The sequence below is a fragment of the Pimephales promelas genome, chromosome 17, assembly GCF_988280905.1.
Source record: "Pimephales promelas chromosome 17, fPimPro1.hap1.1, whole genome shotgun sequence".
NCBI classification, from domain to species: domain Eukaryota; kingdom Metazoa; phylum Chordata; class Actinopteri; order Cypriniformes; family Leuciscidae; genus Pimephales; species Pimephales promelas.
In genome coordinates, this window is record NC_142785.1 from 1,720,783 (window position 1) to 1,739,499 (window position 18,717).

Sequence of the window (18,717 nt, forward strand, 5' to 3'; positions counted from 1 at the left end):
CTCCTTTTATATTTTGATAAGTGGCATTTATTAAACTCATTAATCCACAAAAAGTTTCATGTTAACAAAAGCAAATTACAAGAGCGATCGAGTTCGGTTTATCTACACTGTAAAAAAATATGTTCAAGATTTGTTATCACAACATTTTCTTTTGTCAAATCAACTTTATAATAATTTATTTAGTTGAGATAACTTATTATTTTGAGTTTCTGATGGTTAAATTAATCTCCTTCATTGTATTAACTCACTTTTTCCAGTTCAATCAACTTAAAATTTTAAGGCAACCCAGGTTACTTACTTTTTTAAGTTAAACCAACAATATTTTTTTACAGTGTAGTAATCACGACATTTTTTTTCTTTTGTCAAATCAACTTAAATAATTTATTTAGTTCAGATAACATATAATTTTGAGTTTCTGATGGTTAAATTAATCTCCTTCATTGTATTAACTCACTTTTTCCAGTTCAATGAGCTTAAAATTTTAAGGCAACCAGGTTACTTACTTTTTTAAGTTAAACCATCAATATTTTTTTACAGTGTATCTATCTATCTATCTATCTATCTATCTATCTATCTATCTATCTATCTATCTCTATCTATCTATCTATCTATCTATCTATCTATCTATCTATCTATCTATCTATCTATCTATCTATCTATCTATCTATCTATCTATCTGTCTATCTGTCTATCTATCTATCTATCTATCTATCTATCTATCTATCTATCTATCTATCTATCTATCTATCTAGATGTTGTTCATGGTTAGTTCATGTTAACTAATGCATTAAAGGAGCTGTGTGTAAGATTGTGGCCAAAACTGGTACTGCAATCACTTTCAAATGCCGATTTTCAAAATGCACTTTTTAGCCGATTTTCTGATATTTAGAAGAATATCAGTAACCAGACGGTTTCTCATTGACTTTCATATACTATGGAAGTCAATGAGACCAGAAACTGTCTGGTTACTGATATTCTTCTAAATATCAGAAAATCAGCTGAATGGATTCGAAAATGGTAAAACTCACCTGTTTAACTCTGGGGGAGTTGTAAAATGAGCCTATTTCCAACAAAAAAAAGTGGAGTATCCCTTTAACTAATGGAACCTTATTGTAAAGGGTTACCGAAATATTTTATATATATATATATATATATGAAGAGTTCAGATGCAAAAGCCTCTAAATGCCATTTGAAATTTTCTTCTTTAATGATGATTTTTATCAAACTTGTATATTTAAGTTCAGTGATTTCACTTAAATGGCAATGATAATTACCTATTAATTGTTATTTAAGTGAAATTACTGAACTTAAATATACAAGTTTGACAAAAAAATCATCATTAAAGAAGAAAATTTCAAATGGCATTTAGAGGCTTTTGCATCTGAACTCTTCATATATTTACTCTGAAACGGCAAGAAAATCAAAGCCTTAAATCTAAACAAGTTGTGTTCCAGGTTGATCTCTCAAAAAATGAGCTTTCAGTGAGATGTTGTTTGGCTGCTCGTCAAACAAATTCGTCTCCCATTCATTTCCAATGTGCTTTTTTTTGTGACTGTTCAGGAGCATGCAACCTTTATGAATCATGTCCATGATTATTTTTTGTTGTGTTTACACAGCAAGTGCCAAAATCAATAATAACTGGCTTTGTGTTCTAGTAATATTGGGTTAAATCCCAGAGAAGAAGAATCGTAAGGTCTTGATCTCAGAGCTCATAAACATCTGTGATGTGTGTCTTCAATAAGTGACTGGAAAAACAGCACTTTTGTTGATAGGTTTGCATAAGTTAAAAGGGACTGTTGACTGAATTCACATTAAGAAATGAGAGCACTATTTTGAATGAACAGGAACGTCTGGTGCATGTCATGGGTTTGTCGTGACACAGAATAAATCACACAGAATAATCATAATTTGTTATCACACCGAATAAATATTAGGCTTCAGAATGAAAGAAGCAGTTCTGCAATAATCATCATAAAAAACGAAGTTTCTTTCCATATTCATAACCTCTGAAAGTCTCAGACGTCTGTCTATTAATCTTTCATTTGTGTCTTCGAATCTAAAACATACACTGATTGATTCAAAGTTCGAAACTTCAGTTTATTAATGTTTTATACGAGCATCTTTCCATTTTTAAAGTGTGACTTTAAAGTGCATTTCCGACTTTAAACACAATAATAATGAACATTAGGTCAACCTTGATGCAATTATTGATTTGTAAGGTATTCTGAGTGGTTTTTAGTTGATATTTTGATAATAAAAAAGTCCATACTTATTCATAACCTCTGAAAATCTCAGACGTCTGTATATTAATCTTTCATTTGTGTGTCTATTTCCTCTTCACATCTAAGCTGATTGATTCACAGTTCGAAACTTGAAAATTTAGTTTAGTCTATTTTGTTATATTGCTTTTATTTATGTGTTTATTGCTTCTTTAGTTCAAGATAAAGAACTATTTATTGATTTCTATTTATTTCTAAGCTATTCTGAGTGTTTTTTTAGTTGATTTAATGTGATTTTTTTAAGTACAGATGGGATTTTTAACTTGTTTTATAGGCGAAATAGCACCCATGCATGATTTTTATATATGTATGATGTGATAGGGAAAAGATGAATTGATGAACCAGATCTGATCCAGACTGAGAAATGTTTGCAGTGTTCGTCTGATCTCGGTGTGTTTTACTTGTGTTTGGGTCTGATGATCCTCCGTGGTCGTCAGAGATGTGTTATCTGCGGCGCACAATGAGCCGTGATGGCCTCGTCAGAGACTCTTGTGGTGATGAAAAGGCCGATCTGAATCAGGCGGTGATTTGCACCTGTCTCTTTGCTCTCGCTGCCGAATGTCTGGCTTCTCACACGCATATCATGCCATGTGACGGCGTTGGTTTAAAAAAAAAAAACATTGCATTTTTAAACCCAACAATTGGGTTTTTCCATATTTGACCCAACCATGGGTTGAAACAACCCAGCATTTTTTAGAGTGACCATATTCTGTAATTCCTGCCGACATTTTCCCTTTGTCGTTGATGTAACCAGCCCTTGTTTAAAAAATAAATGCTATAGACCATTTTGCAAGATGTAAACAACACTGGTCCAGAAACACTTCCTGTTTCAGTTTGTAAATGGTTTCTTTATTTCAAATGTCATGAAAACATCTTAAAGATGTGTGTTTAACTTTTTGATTCAGTTGCAGATGTTCTGTTGGTTGTATTTTATTACAACGTTTATGTACTGTTAAAAAACTGAAACAGGAACTGCTTCTGGACCAGTGTTGTTTACATCTCGCAAAATGGTCTATACCAACACTATCTCACGACCAATTCGTACGAATTCGACGCATGATTAAAAAATGTCTAATTCGTACGACCTCACTCGTACTAATTCGTACGATTTGTCTAAACCCACGTGATGGTTAAGTTTAGGGGTGGGGTAAGGGGTAGGTCATTCGTATGAATTCATACGAATTGGCCAATTCGTAAAATATGTACGATTTAGCAAAATCGTATTAATTCGTACGAGTTAGGTCGTATGAATTGTTACGAATTAGCCACTTTTTAATCATTCGTCGAATTCGTACGACTTGGTCGTGAGATCGGGTTGTCTATACATGTATTGGTCAATGTATGAAAATTACAAATGAGAAAAATTACAATTAATATTACAATTTTATTTTAAAAACTGTTACGAGGATACGGAGGCGTATTGCATTCACTTGAAGAAAAAAATTCAGTTTTTTTTTTAATTCAGTTTTTCTGAATTAACGAGTTAATTTTTCATGAGAAAAAAAATGTTGCTCTGTTTTTCTGAATTAATGAGTTAATTTTTCATGAGAATTTTTTTTTTTGCTCTGTTTTTCTGAATTAATGAGTTAATTTTTCGTGAGAAAAAAGTTTTTGCTCTGTTTTTCTGAATTAATGAGTTAATTGTTCATGAGAAAAAAAGTTTTTGCCGAGTAACGAGTTAATTCAGAAAAACAGAGCAAAAACTTTTTTTCTCATGAAAAATTAACTCATTAATTCAGAAAAACACAGCAAAAAAAAATTCCATGAAAAATTAACTCGTTAATTCAGAAAAACAGAGCAAAAACTTTTTTCTCATGAAAAATTAACTCATTAATTCAGAAAAACAGAGCAAAAAAAAAAATTCCATGAAAAATTAACTCGTTAATTCAGAAAAACAGAGCAAAAACTTTTTTTCTCATGAAAAATTAACTCATTAATTCAGTAAAACCGAGTATATTTTTTTTCTTCAAGTGAATGCAATATCTCTATTCCAGAGGTTGTGCAACAGAGTTTATTGACTGTAATTATATATGTGACAAAAAGCACCAAAAACTGATGATTTATTTTAACTGACTGAATTCAGATTATTTTTTTAATGAAGTTTGTCTTCAATAACGTAGGCTGACTCACAGTTATACAGCCGTGTATGAGTGTTGAGTTCATTTGCTAAAAGTAGCAGTGTGGATATTTTAAACAAAGAAAAATAAAAAGCAGTTATGAATGAAAAAAAATTAGGCTATTTCTATATAGCAACAAGGTGCTGAAAGCATTCTTTAGAAATGTTGGCCCATATTGATGGGATAGCATCTGCAGTTGATGGAGATTTGTGGGATGAAGCTCCCGTTCCACCACATCCCAAAGATGCTCTATTGGGTTGAGATCTGGTGACTGTGGCGGCCATTTTACTACAGTCAACTCATTGGCATGTTCAAGAAACCAATTTGAGATGATTCGAGCTGCTGGAAGTAGCCATCAGAGGATGGGGACATGGTGGCCATAAAGGGATGGACATGGTCAGAAACAATGCTCAGGTAGGCCGTGGCATTTAAACGATGCCCAATTGGCACTAAGAGGCCTAAAGTGTGCCAAGAAAACATCCCCCACACCATTACACCACCACCACCAGCCTGCACAGTGGGAACAAGGCATGATGGATCCATGTTCTCATTCTGTTTACGCCAAATTCTGACTCTACCATCTGAAATCGAGACTCATCAGACCAGGCAACATTTTTCCAGTCTTCAACTGTCCAGTTTTGGTGAGCTCTTGCAAATTGCCGCCTCTTTTTCCTATTTGTAGTGGAGATGAGTGGTACCCGGTGGGGTCTTCTGCTGTTGTAGCCCATCCGCCTCAAGGTTGTGTGTGTTGTGTCTTTGCTGCATACCTCGGTTGTAACGAGTGGTTATTTCAGTCAAAGTTGCTCTTCTATCAGCTTGAATCAGTCGGCCCATTCTCCTCTGACCTCTCGCATCAACAAGGCATTTTGGCCCACAGGACTGACCCATACTGGAGGTTTTTCCCTTTTCACTCCATTCTTTGTAAACCCTAGAAATGGTTGTGTGTGAAAATCCCTGTAACTGAGCAGATTGTGAAATACTCAGACCGGCCACGCTCAAAATCGCTTAAATCCCCTTTCTTTCCCATTCTGACATTCAGTTTGGAGTTCAGGAGATTGTCTTGACCAGGACTAGGGATGTCCCGATCCGATCCACGGCATCGGTATCGCGCCGATACCGGCCCAGAACGCTAGATCGGAGATCGGAGGGGAGAACAAAAATATGAGCGATATCCAGTTTAGCGGCGCAGCCTGTCACGTGATGATTGTTGTGTTTACGCACACGCGCGCAGAGAATCACTCTCGCTTTGCGTGTCAAGAGCGAAACTGGCGCGCGTAAAGTTTGAAGCGAAATTTACGCGCGTGACGCGCGTCAGAATCAAAATCCGTTGGCGGTCATTGTTTTTATGTCGACCGAGCATTCATCAAGAGAGTTACCGCTCTGTATTTACTCTGGATAGCAGAACAGCGGCGTGGGGATCATCGTCGCCGTATATTTGTGTCCACCGGACCCTTCGGAGCCGAACCGTTTGGCGAGTTTCACCATTTGCTCGCTCCAGGAGCTGCGCTGGATGACGGCCGCTGTCAGCGGTACTTCCGCCTGTCACGCGCCCAGTTTGATGACCTGTTGTCCCGCATCTGAGCGAGGATCACCTTCGCCCGGCCCCTCATCCATCTAATCTAGCTGTCATTTATTTTTGTTTTGATAATAAATAGAGCCAGCCTTCAAAAGTTATTAACCTGTCCTGTGATTTTTTTCTCTCTCTCACGTCCAGACACGAATTTATGCACATATGTTGATTGTCTTTACAACATAATACTATTTCTAGATATGGAATGAATAACATTCAATACAAAATGAACATGTCTCCATATAGAAATAATGTTTTAAGTGATGAAACATTTGCTTTGTTGTGCATAATCCCACCATGCATTTAGTCATATTAACAAAATAATTTATTGAAGCATCCAGACACTTCACCACGTGAGCAAGCAGCTAGGCTCCTGATTGGTTAACGCGGCGCGAATTCACGCCAAAGTTCAGCCAACTTGACGCGCAAATGTGGCGTATTCGCGTCTTCCGCGCCGCGCTCCACGCCTCATTCGCGCCGCAGGAATTTTTCTTGCATTGACTTAACATTGAAATCATTCGCGCCTGACGCCCTATTCGCGTCCGGTGTGAACGTAGCATTAGTGCGTCGAAGTTGTGATAGCGCTGTCGGCTAACGCGAAATACTACTATTTACATTCCATGGATGTTTATTCATATTGTTTTGGACTAAAAACTTCTTCAAATTGGATTGTATGGACGCTTTACAGTGAAACCAAACCATTTTTGTTGGAATGTGGACTAACAGATGGCTAATTGGTGAGTTTCTTCCAGTTTGTGTTGGTTTGTTTTGGCTGTTGGTGGTCTGACAAAGAGACAGATTGTGCCCGCTGTGTTGATTGTATCTTAAAATGGTTTACGTCGTTCGAATCACGAGTTTCTCAGCTTTCCAAAGATATGTATTATGTTTACTTTTGTGTTTGTTTTGTTTTGTCTTTCACAAAGTTAAACCTATAAACCACCCTGTGGGCCGTATACGGCACGTCGGACCACGAAAAAAAAAATATCGGACTAATATCGGTATCGGCAAAAGCCAAAGGTGCGGCATCGGTATCGGTATCGGAAGTGAAAAAGTGGTATCGGGACATCCCTAACCAGGACCACACCCCTAAATGCATTGAAGACACTGCCATGTGATTGGTTGATTAGATAATTGCATTAATGAGACACTGAACAGGCGTACACTCAAGGGGAGATTGGCAAACAAGACACAATCAGGAACTAATCAACACTACAAAACATGGCAGAGAACAGTCCACACAATCATCACAGGATCATGACAATAATAGATCCTCTATAAAAACACACACTCTTTCTGTGTCAACAGTTGTCTTATTTGGTTTTATTTCCCCAAAAAGGACTTTTCTGAGAAACAATGAGAGCTCTTTCTAAATCTTTGGCTCATTTCACACTGATAATTTAAATAAACGTGGTAGACTACGTAGTCCACCTCTGCAACCCTCATAGGCCCTTTAGAATTAATCATCGAACATTTTGTCACATCTCTTCATGCAAACAATACCTTAATCCAGATAAGAAGCTCTTACTGAGTTAATGCTTGAGCAGACTGTCTGAATCTGTTATTCAAATGAGTCAAATTTTATTTATTTATTTCGTTGTTTTGGAAAAGGCGTTCATCCATTAGCAATTACCTCAGAATAAGACTTAAGGGACTTAAGGGACTCAATTAAATTTCTACAATGACAGATATTGCGTTGGTCAAAGGCTATTTTGAATGTCATTTGAAAAGATTTTCACCTTATTTTTAGATTAGCAGTGTTAACTTTCAGCTTTATTCCCACTGCGTCTGGAAAACATCACGACAACATGTGACGTCAGATCTGGAGGTTGGCTTGTTTAAACAATGCTTTTTATAGTTCCTAATGTTTTCTTTCATCAAGAGTGATAAAGTTCCTTCTCTAGACTGTGTTGTGTTGCTGAACAAATGCACTCTGGGATCCAAAATGGAGCATTTCACAAATGAGATAGGCTACTCTTTACTGTGAGCTTTTTATTTTTTATTTTAAAGAGAATGCATTAGAAGAACAATTCTCATGTTTTTTGTTTTGTTTGTTTTTTGCTGCAAGAACCATTGCTTCAGCAGATACACACACACACACACACACACACACACACACACACAAACACACCACTTTTTAGTTTAATACATATATAGTGTGAAGATTTGTTAATTTGCCTGATTTCTATTAGCCTTTTTATTCCTTAAAACATGGTGTGAAGGATTTTTCTTCTTCTGTTGACAGTATTGTCTGATTTATTAAGTGATAAACAGAGAAATCTAAAAGCAAAACAAAACCCAAACCTGTATATGTCAACAAAATCAACCAAGAATAATGAACCTGACTTTATCCAGAGTTCAGATTTCTCATCTGGAAATGCATGCAAAATAGTGTATATTTACTTACATAATACCTCACATAACATTTAGGAAAAACACGATAAAACATGAAACCGCACAATGAAAACAGTCGACCTACGTCTTCATCAGTCTGAGTCTCATATTAACCCTCAAAAGGTCTTTGTTTCTGTTTACAAATCTGGTCTTTGGGGTCAATATGACCCCAACAATTGATAGAGAAATTGTACAAAAACTATACATTTTTAATAATACAAATAATATATTTTTTTTTTTGTTTACTTCTCATCTATTCATTAATGCTGTGTTTTGGCAATTGACAATTCATCAACCACACCATAAACTTGCAAATGAAATCTTAATTTTTTATGAAAAAATCACTTTAATAATGATCAAAATTTAATTTAAATTGCTTCTGGATATTGAGCTAGGTGCTATGTGTAGAATTACGCCATCTACTGGTTAGAGATAAAACTAAATTCTTTACAGTTTTAGAAATAAATAGTTTTGACCAGCAGAGGCAATAGAGAGCCATTCATTTTACTGCATGTGGCCTACTACTTCTGTCACAACTTTTGAAATACATTTTATGAATTTATATATATATATATAAACATAAGAAAGGACATTTAAAATTATAAATTTTTTAAATAGTATAATTGTTGTAGTTTTTGATGCATTTTGAAACGTCTGTTTTTACAAAGTGCCACAGAAAAAGGACAGCTAAATGCCACATAAGACACACCTAAAGGACAAGACTTGGAGTCAGATTTTAGTTGCACATTGTTGATTTTATTGAACAAAGTGTAAAAATAAATAATTAACTTTAGAATGCAAAATAAATAAAATAAATAATATGAAAACAAAAGCAATATGAGTGAACATCTAATCTATCATTTTTTCCAATAAAATTCTGAACTTAAAAAGCAATAACAAGCTACAAAAAACATGTAAAACAAATTGTAAAACTATAATCAGTGTGTGAGTGTGTGTGTGTGTGTATTAGGTCTCACACTTTAATATCTTTGTTCTGCATTTGTGACTGATTTCATTTGTGAGTTCTAAAAAATGCTCTCTGTGGCAGTACACGTTTGTTTGCGTGTGTTTTTGTGTGTGTGTGTGTGTGTGTGTGTGTGTGTGTGTGAGTGAGCATGTTTTTTCTACATCACATTTATGCTCTAGTAGTAGGCCTTTATTTCTGTGTGGAAAGTTTCTGATTTATGATGGATTTATATATTTTTTTGGACAAATGAATACAAAATATTTATTTTTTTTCAGATTTCCCATTCATTTCAATGTGGGGTCATATTGACCCCGAAGACCAGATTTGTAAACATTTTTTTTACACACCTTCAGAACAACCGAATCAAGCCCAGTTTTTTTTGTGTGTGTATAGATAAATTTTGTAGGAAAAGTCACAAAATCTTATTCCACTCAGATAAAGGAAACCATTTTTTTTTTATCAAGGAAAAGTCGATTGGGGTCATATAGACCCCAAGGACCGATTGATTAAGCAAGATTGGCATCTTAATTATACAGCCTTTTAAGATTTCTTTCTTTGATCTAATCTAATGCAATATCGCAGCATCTTTCACAAACAAGTCACGCACAACAAGCTCAGTTAACAAAGGAAACCAGGATGTTGGACGAGCTGAGTACATTTTAATACTAGGCTAATATTGTATTAACATTTCATTCAATATGTATTGATGGAATATTTTTTTAGTGGATTATTTTACCCAATATTTATGCATGCTTTGCATTTTTACAAAATACTTAAATAATTAGGCTACTTCAACAAATGTGTTTTAATCGCCCAGGGGTGCGTTTCCCGAAAGCATCGTTAGCCAACTGGTCGCAAGTTCCGTCGTTATTAGCATAGTTCAACAAGTCGGTGATTCCCGAAACAATCGTTCCGACGAACATTCGCAAACAGCATCGCAAAGTAGTGCGGTTTGAACGACAGCTCTCGACCTGTGGTTAGAGGCATCATTTCTGTATTGCATCACATTTGGAGGTAATAAATCCTTATCTTGAGCAAAATTGGCAAGCTGACATTCAGTACAACCGGTGCCTTTTATTTAGAATACTTACAAATGTAATTTACGTCTTTTAGTTTGTCAAAAGATTTAGGCTAAGAGTGCGCATGTGCGAACATGCTCTACTATATAACGAGCCATATATTGAGTCTGGTAATAAAGCAAAATAACTGAGAACAATTAGAAATAGTCCTCAGATGACACGTCTATAATTATATAAAACAAATCTAGCGTTAATTGGATCTTAAACAGTTTCATTAAACCAGCGTGGTTGAACGATACTTTGCGACAGTGGGTGTCGGGAAACAGTCGTGACTAGTTCATTTCTCCACGATGCATCGTACAAACTACGTCGTTGTACGGGAAACGCACCCCTAGTTTGGTTTTATTAACACTGTTGGTCAGGTTCAGTGTCGTTGATGCATTATTTTTTGAATGCAATTGAGTATTTCATTTATGGAAGCTTGATTAAAAAATAATAAATAATAATAAAAAGTAATTGTGACTTAATATCTCGCAATTCTGACTTAATATCTCGCAAAGAGCAACGTAATGTCCTTTTGCACATGAGACTGGATTGACTAACAGCTTAAAGAGGTGCACTGTAAAAAAATATATTTTCAAGATTTGTTATCACAACATTTTTTCTTTTGTCAAATCAACTTAAATAATTTATTTAGTTGAGATAACTTATTATTTTGAGTTTCTTATGATTAAATCAATCTCCTTCATTGTATTAACTCACTTTTTCCAGTTCAATCAACTTTAAATTTTAAGGCAACCAGGTTACTTTTTTAAGTTAAACCAACAGTATTTTTTACTTTATTTTACTTTTACATGAGCACTGTTGGAAAATCAGCCTGAATCTCTATAAGCCTCGCATACGATTCCCACGCAGGTCAGAAACACACTCTTCTGCTCATCTTCCTCTGTATATTCAGCTGATGGCGACACACACTGTGCCAACTGCATCACAATATTAACATAGCCGGATCCCGATGGACTGACCAGCTGTAACTGGATCTGTATATTCCAGTTCGAACTCAAAGATCCTTCCCTGCATTTCCATGTGTGACGCAAACACCAAAAAAACACAGTTCCCTGAAGGTTTAAACCTTTAGTGCCTTTATTGATGGATGTTTCTTTTTGCAATTTGTGTACCGGTGCTGTTTATACAACACAACCGAATTCACTTATTGCAGTGTTTTTACCTCAAGCCAGGATTGTAAATGTATTTGTGCAAAGAAGTTTTAAAAGTGTGACTCCGCAAGCCACGGGAAAGTTAATGATAAATATATCACCTATAGTCCACCCACATGTGTATCCACAGTAACTTCTATTTATATGCATCACATGAAGATAGAAAGAACCACCTGATCCCTCTTAGCGATGCACATGTTTATATGATAGTGGGTTACGGGGCTTGAAATGAATCATTTGTTCCTGCATTTCATATCTGAGGTCACTCAGTATTATACAGTTGCATATATTGCACTTATATGGATTTAGAAGACAAGACTTTTTCTTTCTGTTCCAGATTGTCCAAAACATTATCAAGGACAGAGAGACTTACACATGCAGCTGAACGTACTTACGGTTATTCACAAACAAAACTACATCAGCACTTTCTGAAAAATGGACGTTCATTATTATCAGTGTTATTTTTGCATCATTGCAATAAGGTTCCACTAGTTAACATGAACTAACAATGAAAAATACTTTAAAGCATTAGTTGAACATTTATTAATACATTATTAACAATAAAAAAGTCTAACATGAAATATAAGAACAGTTGTGTTTTATTGATAACTAACGTTAACAAAGATTAATAAATACTGTATCTAATGCATTGCTCATTGTTAGTTAATGCATTAACTAATGGGATCTCTTATTATTCATATTTTGAATAAAAAAAATCTGTTTTAATTTTAATAGTAGTTTTATAGGCCTACTTTTAGTATTTTTTTGTTAAGGTTAATGTATACATATATAAAATTATACACTAAAACGTGAATAAATTTAGTTACACTACACTAGAACACTGACATTAGTATACTTACATCGATACACTCTTAGAAGAAAAGGTTCTATATAGAACCTTAAAAGGTTCTATCAGCGCTACGTATTTGGAACACCTAAAAGGTTCTATATACTCTTAAAAAATGGTTCCTCTGGGTTCTATAGAACCCTGGGGTTCCATACTTGGCCAATAGAACCTTTTACCAACAAAAAAAATGGTTCTATATAGAACCATATTGGAGTTCCATATGAAGCAGGGGATGGAACCATTTCTGGTTCTAAATAGAACCATTTCTTCTTAGAGTGTAGCCTTTACTTATAAATATACCCAGTTTCACAGACCAGGCTTAAGCTAGTCCCAGAGTAAAATGCACGAAAATGATGTTTTATTTTTGCTAAGGCAAGTTTATATAAATATACATAGATAGGGCTTAATCTAAACCCTTTTGAATCCAGCTTTTAATGATGTTTATGTGTCTATGTGGTGTTTTTAATACGCTTTAAGACAATCCATGTGTAAATTCATAAATCGCTTTGAAATCGCTGGTGTTTCTGGCGTCACAAACGACCTTGTAACCAATCAGATCAAAGTGTGATCATCAACCAGTGGTGTGGGTGGAGGCGGGGCTCATTTGCATATTCATAGAACCGCCGCCCGCGAATACTACATGAGGCAACCCAGATAGCAAACTGACATTGAATCAACGTGGAAATATGACATAGAAACAACGTTGATCTGACATTGTTTTGCTCATCGAATTAACGTTGAACCAACGTCAGACGCGTCATTCTTTCAAAACTAACGGAAAATCAACTTGAAATCAACGCGTTGTTTCAACGTTATGAAAGCAAACCAATTTTCGATTTCATTTAGCTTTGAAGAATGCCGCGTCTGACGTTGGTTCAACGTTAATTCGATGAGCAAAATCAACGTTGTTTCAATGTCATGAGAGACGTCGTTTCCACGTTGATTCAATGTCAGTTTGCTGTCTGGGAAGGGTGTCGAGTTACATTCAAGATATTTTAAACCATCCATGAAGATGATTTTTTCAAGGAAAAAAACATTGTGGTGATCAAAGATGAGTTTTAAAGGATAAAATTATTGAATAGGGGGAATTTAGGTATACTTAAAGTCCCCGTGAAATCAAAATTGAACCTATTTACTTTGTTAGCGCATATTACTAGTCTTGTGGTGAACAATTAATCCGTGCAAGTGAATATATATTTAAAAAATGTTTTACCTTAGTAATCTTTAATCAAAATCTGAAAAGTTACTTCCGGTCTGGAACGGTTTCTTTTTCTGATGACGTAGGTTTCACAGTTTGGGTGGGGAAACGCTTAACCACTCCCCTCAAACCGTTAGTTTGCTATGAGCGAGAGATGGAGAGGAGGAGCGCTAGAGTAAAACCCTGCCCTCTGTTCAATATTCCGTTTCACTTGGAAATACGTCACAGCACTGGAGAAAAATCGTTTGCAACTTCCGGTTCACGGGGACTTTAAAAAAATTTTGAGTGTTGTTTTGATCTCAACACATGCTGGACTCGGTTTTTACAACCTTTAGTTATAGCATAAATGGCGACTTCTTTAAGTGACGATTATACAACGTGACGTTCTGATTTTGGCAGATGTCACTCAAAATGTCACATGGCTGGTTACAATGTAGCTAAAAGTGGCTTTAATAATATCCTCCTCCGAAAATAACCCTGCTGACAAGAGAAAACAAGCCAACTGAAAGGCATTCATCAGCGTCTTTTCTCCAACCACAGAGTCTCCTGATGAGATCCCGTCCTCCTGAACCATCGGCTCTTATTGGACTCATGCAGGTAAAGCAACACCTAAAGCTTCCCAAAATAGAGGCTTTCCATGGGGGGCAGGATCCGGCCTGATTGCCAGTGAATGGGTTGCTCGGCTCAAATGAAAATGACTGATTTTGTGCATCTGGACACATCAGACGCATTTTCAGTTTTCTTTCAGAGTGACATTTTGTATTCTTTGCCACTCTTTAACTGTGAGCAGGAACGAGGAGAGGCGAGAATGTTTATTTGGAAAAAAAAAAAAAAGACAAACATAGACAATCCAATCCTAGAACAAGAGTACAACGAATGAATGAATCATGAATAATGTGCATTTTACCTTAACGTCTCAAACAATGGTAACAGTCTAATAATTTAATCCCTAAATTTTTACTCATTCAATATACCATTTCACTCTAAAATATGGAAGTATTGCAAACAGCAGTTCATTGACAATTTAGTAGAGTAAAAATTTAAATCAGCATTATTTGTGGATCTTTTTTTTTTTTTTTTGCTTAATTAAACAAATGCATTTTAGTTTTAAACTTAGTTAAATGAGATAATTGACTTTTAGTCAATCATTTTATCTCTATTCACCTGAATAATCTTTATCACGAAATTTACATATTTAAACGTTTTTTTCCCCTGAAATATTATTATTTTTTGCTTAAAATATTTTGAATATAACTCGACACCCTTGCCTCATTTAGATTTCTACGAATATGCAAATGAGACGATCACACGTTGATCTGATTGGTTACAAGGTGGTTTGTGACGTCAGAAACAGCAGCGATTTCAAAGCGTGTTTTTGAGACTGTCTTTGGTTCACTGCAGTTTTAAGGAGGAAATACTCAGCAATGCACTTATCTTAATGCACTTAATGCACAATGCTCAGCACTTATCTTAAAAACATCACATATTTTTATTTATTTTTGAATCAAGGATGGATTGCACCATACAAAACATATCAAAAAAGCATCACAACACTGACTTTTTTCCATTTCCATCATAGATTCTGAGCAGCAGCACATATTCATAACATAAGATGCTGTGTCAGCATGACTTTGCCTTCATAATCTGCTTTTTATTATCTTCTTTGCCGTTTTTGATGTTTACAAAAGAGAAGATGGTCAGGAGGACAGAGGGACGTGACGCACACTGGACTCAAACCCACGTTCCTGTGAGCAGAACGACTCTATCCTTCTTCCCGTCTGTATCGCTCGCATGTGAAGTGACTCATAGGGAATCATTGATGACTCTGCCCTGACTTTACATGGGGGAAAACATGCTCGCATAACCCACTCCACAACATAAAGTCATCCAAAATAACAACTAATAATAATCCCCCAATAGCCTAAATGCTCTTGAAATACAGAGGAAGGTTTGATGGAAGACATTTGTCACCACAGTATAGATGCTGTATATACACATGCTTGATTCATGTAAACACTGTAAAATGTGTAAATGCAGCCGAACGTACACTCTCAGAAAAAAGGTACAAAAGCGGTCACTGGGGCTGTACCTTTTGAAAAGGTACACTTATACCTAAAGTGTGCATATTGGTACCTTAGTGGTACATAATAGCACAAAATGTGCATATCAACACTTAAAATGTACATATTAGCACCTAAAATGTACATATTAGTAGGCCTACCTAAAATGTACATATTAGCACCTGAAATGTATATATTAGCACCTAAAATGTACATATTAGCACCTTAAATGTACATATTAGCACCTAAATGTACATATTAGCACCTGAAATGTACATATTAGCACCTAAATGTACATATCAGCACCTTAAATGTATATATTAGCACCTGAAATGTATATATTAGCACCTGAAATGTACATATTAGCACCTAAATGTACATATTAGCACCTTAAATGTATATATTAGCACCTGAAATGTTCATATTAGCACCTTAAATGTATATATTAGCACCTGAAATGTATATATTAGCACCTAAAATGTACATATTAGCACCTTAAATGAACATATTAGCACCTAAATGTACATATTAGCACCTTAAATGTATATATTAGCACCTGAAATGTACATATTAGCACCTAAATGTACATATTAGCACCTGAAATGTATATATTAGCACCTGAAATGTACATATTAGCACCTAAAATGTACATATTAGCACCTAAAATGTACATATTAGTATCTGAAATGTATATATCAACACTTAAAATGTACATATTAGCACCTAAAATGTACACATTAGCACCTGAAATATGCATATTAACTCCTAAAATGTACATATTAGCACCTAAAATGTACATATGAACACTTAAAATGTACACATGAGCACCTTAAATGTACATATTAGCACCTAAATGTACATATTAGCACCTGAAATGTTCATATTAGCACCTTAAATGTATATATTAGCACCTTAAATGTATTAGCACTTAAAATGTACATATTAGCACCTAAATGTACATATTAGCACCTGAAATGTTCATATTAGCACCTTAAATGTATATATTAGCACCTGAAATGTATATATTAGCACCTGAAATGTACATATTAGCACCTGAAATGTACATATTAGCACCTGAAATGTACATATTAGCACCTAAATGTACATATTAGCACCTTAAATGTATATATTAGCACCTGAAATGTTCATATTAGCACCTTAAATGTATATATTAGCACCTGAAATGTATATATTAGCACCTAAAATGTACATATTAGCACCTTAAATGTACATATTAGCACCTAAATGTACATATTAGCACCTTAAATGTATATATTAGCACCTGAAATGTACATATTAGCACCTAAAATGTATATATTAGCACCTGAAATGTACATATTAGCACCTAAAATGTACATATTAGCACCTAAAATGTACATATTAGTATCTGAAATGTATATATCAACACTTAAAATGTACATATTAGCACCTAAAATGTACATATTAGCACCTGAAATATGCATATTAACTCCTAAAATGTACATATTAGCACCTAAAATGTACATATGAACACTTAAAATGTACATATTAGCACCTAACATGTGCATATTAGCACCTGAAATGTGCATATTAGGGGTAAATGTAAAATATGACTTTATAAAACAGGGCATTGATTTCATGCTTGTCCACTGTAGAGGAGATCAGGACTTAAGTCATGTTTATCATTTTGGGGGACATTTTTTTTAAAATAAATAAATAAGTAAAACCCCTCAAATATGGGAAGGAAAGCAGCCAGAGAGAATCTGAATACCAAACACAAGTCGTTATGCAAATAGGCTACAAGGAAGAAGACGATTCAGAAGCCTATTGAAATAAATACAAGACGCAAAAAAGACCAATGAAAACTCAGTCTCAGTGTGATGATTATAAACACAGTGCTTCCTAAGACTGAAGTAATAGTCTATCACAAAACAAAGTCACTAAATTCCCACATAAAACAGACAGAGTGATTTGATATCTTGATGAAGCGTTTGATTGCCTAAAAACTCCATTTCCCAGAGTTCCATGCGACTTAAGCGGGGCAAAGGTAAACTGTCATGTCCGCTGTGTTTTGCATGCTGGAAGTTCCTCACCAATTACGGTAATAAAAGTGTGTGTGGTTTATTCTGAATGCTGGTGACATGTTCCAGAAAGAGAGCAGAGAGCAGTTTGTGTGATTCAGAGTCGCTGTTCGACAGAAACCCCGCACTGGACTGCTGTGGAGGCTTGAATAACGTGGATTACAGTCAGGTCAGCTCATCTCACTGCAGAAGCTGTAGTTCCACCTCTCTGATCACGACACTGCAACACACTGCTCGTTAATCATCATCATTGCGTCGTGGTATTTTTTCTTTCAAATGTCAATTGCGTTTGATTGTTTGTGCACGTCATTATAGTCTGATGATTTGTTTACACCTGCAGAACCGCAGCACCGGAGAAGATATAGGGGCGGGGTTTATGCAGTTAAAGGGATAAGTTAGTTCACTTTGAAATTAATTTTTGGTATGTTTTATCTTACCTCAAGGGCATCCAAGATGTGAGTGTCTTTGTTTCCGCAGTATTTTCAATTTTTATATTTTTAGGTCAAACCGTTCTTGTCTGTCTCATATAATGCAGGTCTATGGTCACCACCTCAAAGAGCATGCACAGAGAAGTCCAAATTAAACATGATTTAATGACTCGTAAATGTAACATTGATGGCCTAGGTCCCTAGGACACGAAACGAGCGGTACTAATAACTAAATTAAATAGTATAAAATACATTTCAGAGAAAGTTATTGATCATTATTTGCTACTACAACTTTAAAACAGGAAAAGTGTTCAAATGCATCACATCCACTACAAATATTTCTATTTATTACAATTTTAAAAAATGTAACTTCTGTAATGATTTCATGTAATTTAAGTGCTTAACTCCATCAATGAGAATGGCACATTTAATCTATATATATATATATATATATATATATATATATATATATATATATGTTTAAATCATTCTTTTATTCATTTAAATTGTGAACATGCACTCTATTTATGATTCGGACTTATAATGAAGATTTGAAGTGGTTTT

General features: G+C 35.1%; 2 protein-coding genes across 3 annotated transcripts in view; one reads left to right on the forward strand and one right to left on the reverse strand.

Moving 5' to 3' along the window:
• The window catches only part of nt5m (5',3'-nucleotidase, mitochondrial), a 339,382-nt gene that overhangs the window by 189,163 nt on the left and 131,502 nt on the right, over positions 1–18,717 (reverse strand). The window lies entirely within an intron of this gene.
• Positions 14,180–18,717, forward strand: part of pemt (phosphatidylethanolamine N-methyltransferase) — an 83,100-nt gene continuing 78,562 nt past the window's right edge. Inside the window, exon 1 of one of the 2 annotated variants that reach the window (XM_039680576.2) lies at positions 14,180–14,202. In XM_039680576.2, the coding sequence (XP_039536510.2) occupies positions 14,197–14,202 (6 nt within the window). In that variant the 5' untranslated portion in view covers positions 14,180–14,196. Of the gene's footprint in view, positions 14,203–17,658; positions 17,895–18,717 lie in introns of those variants that run through there. The other variant, XM_039680575.2, reaches the window with a different exon arrangement.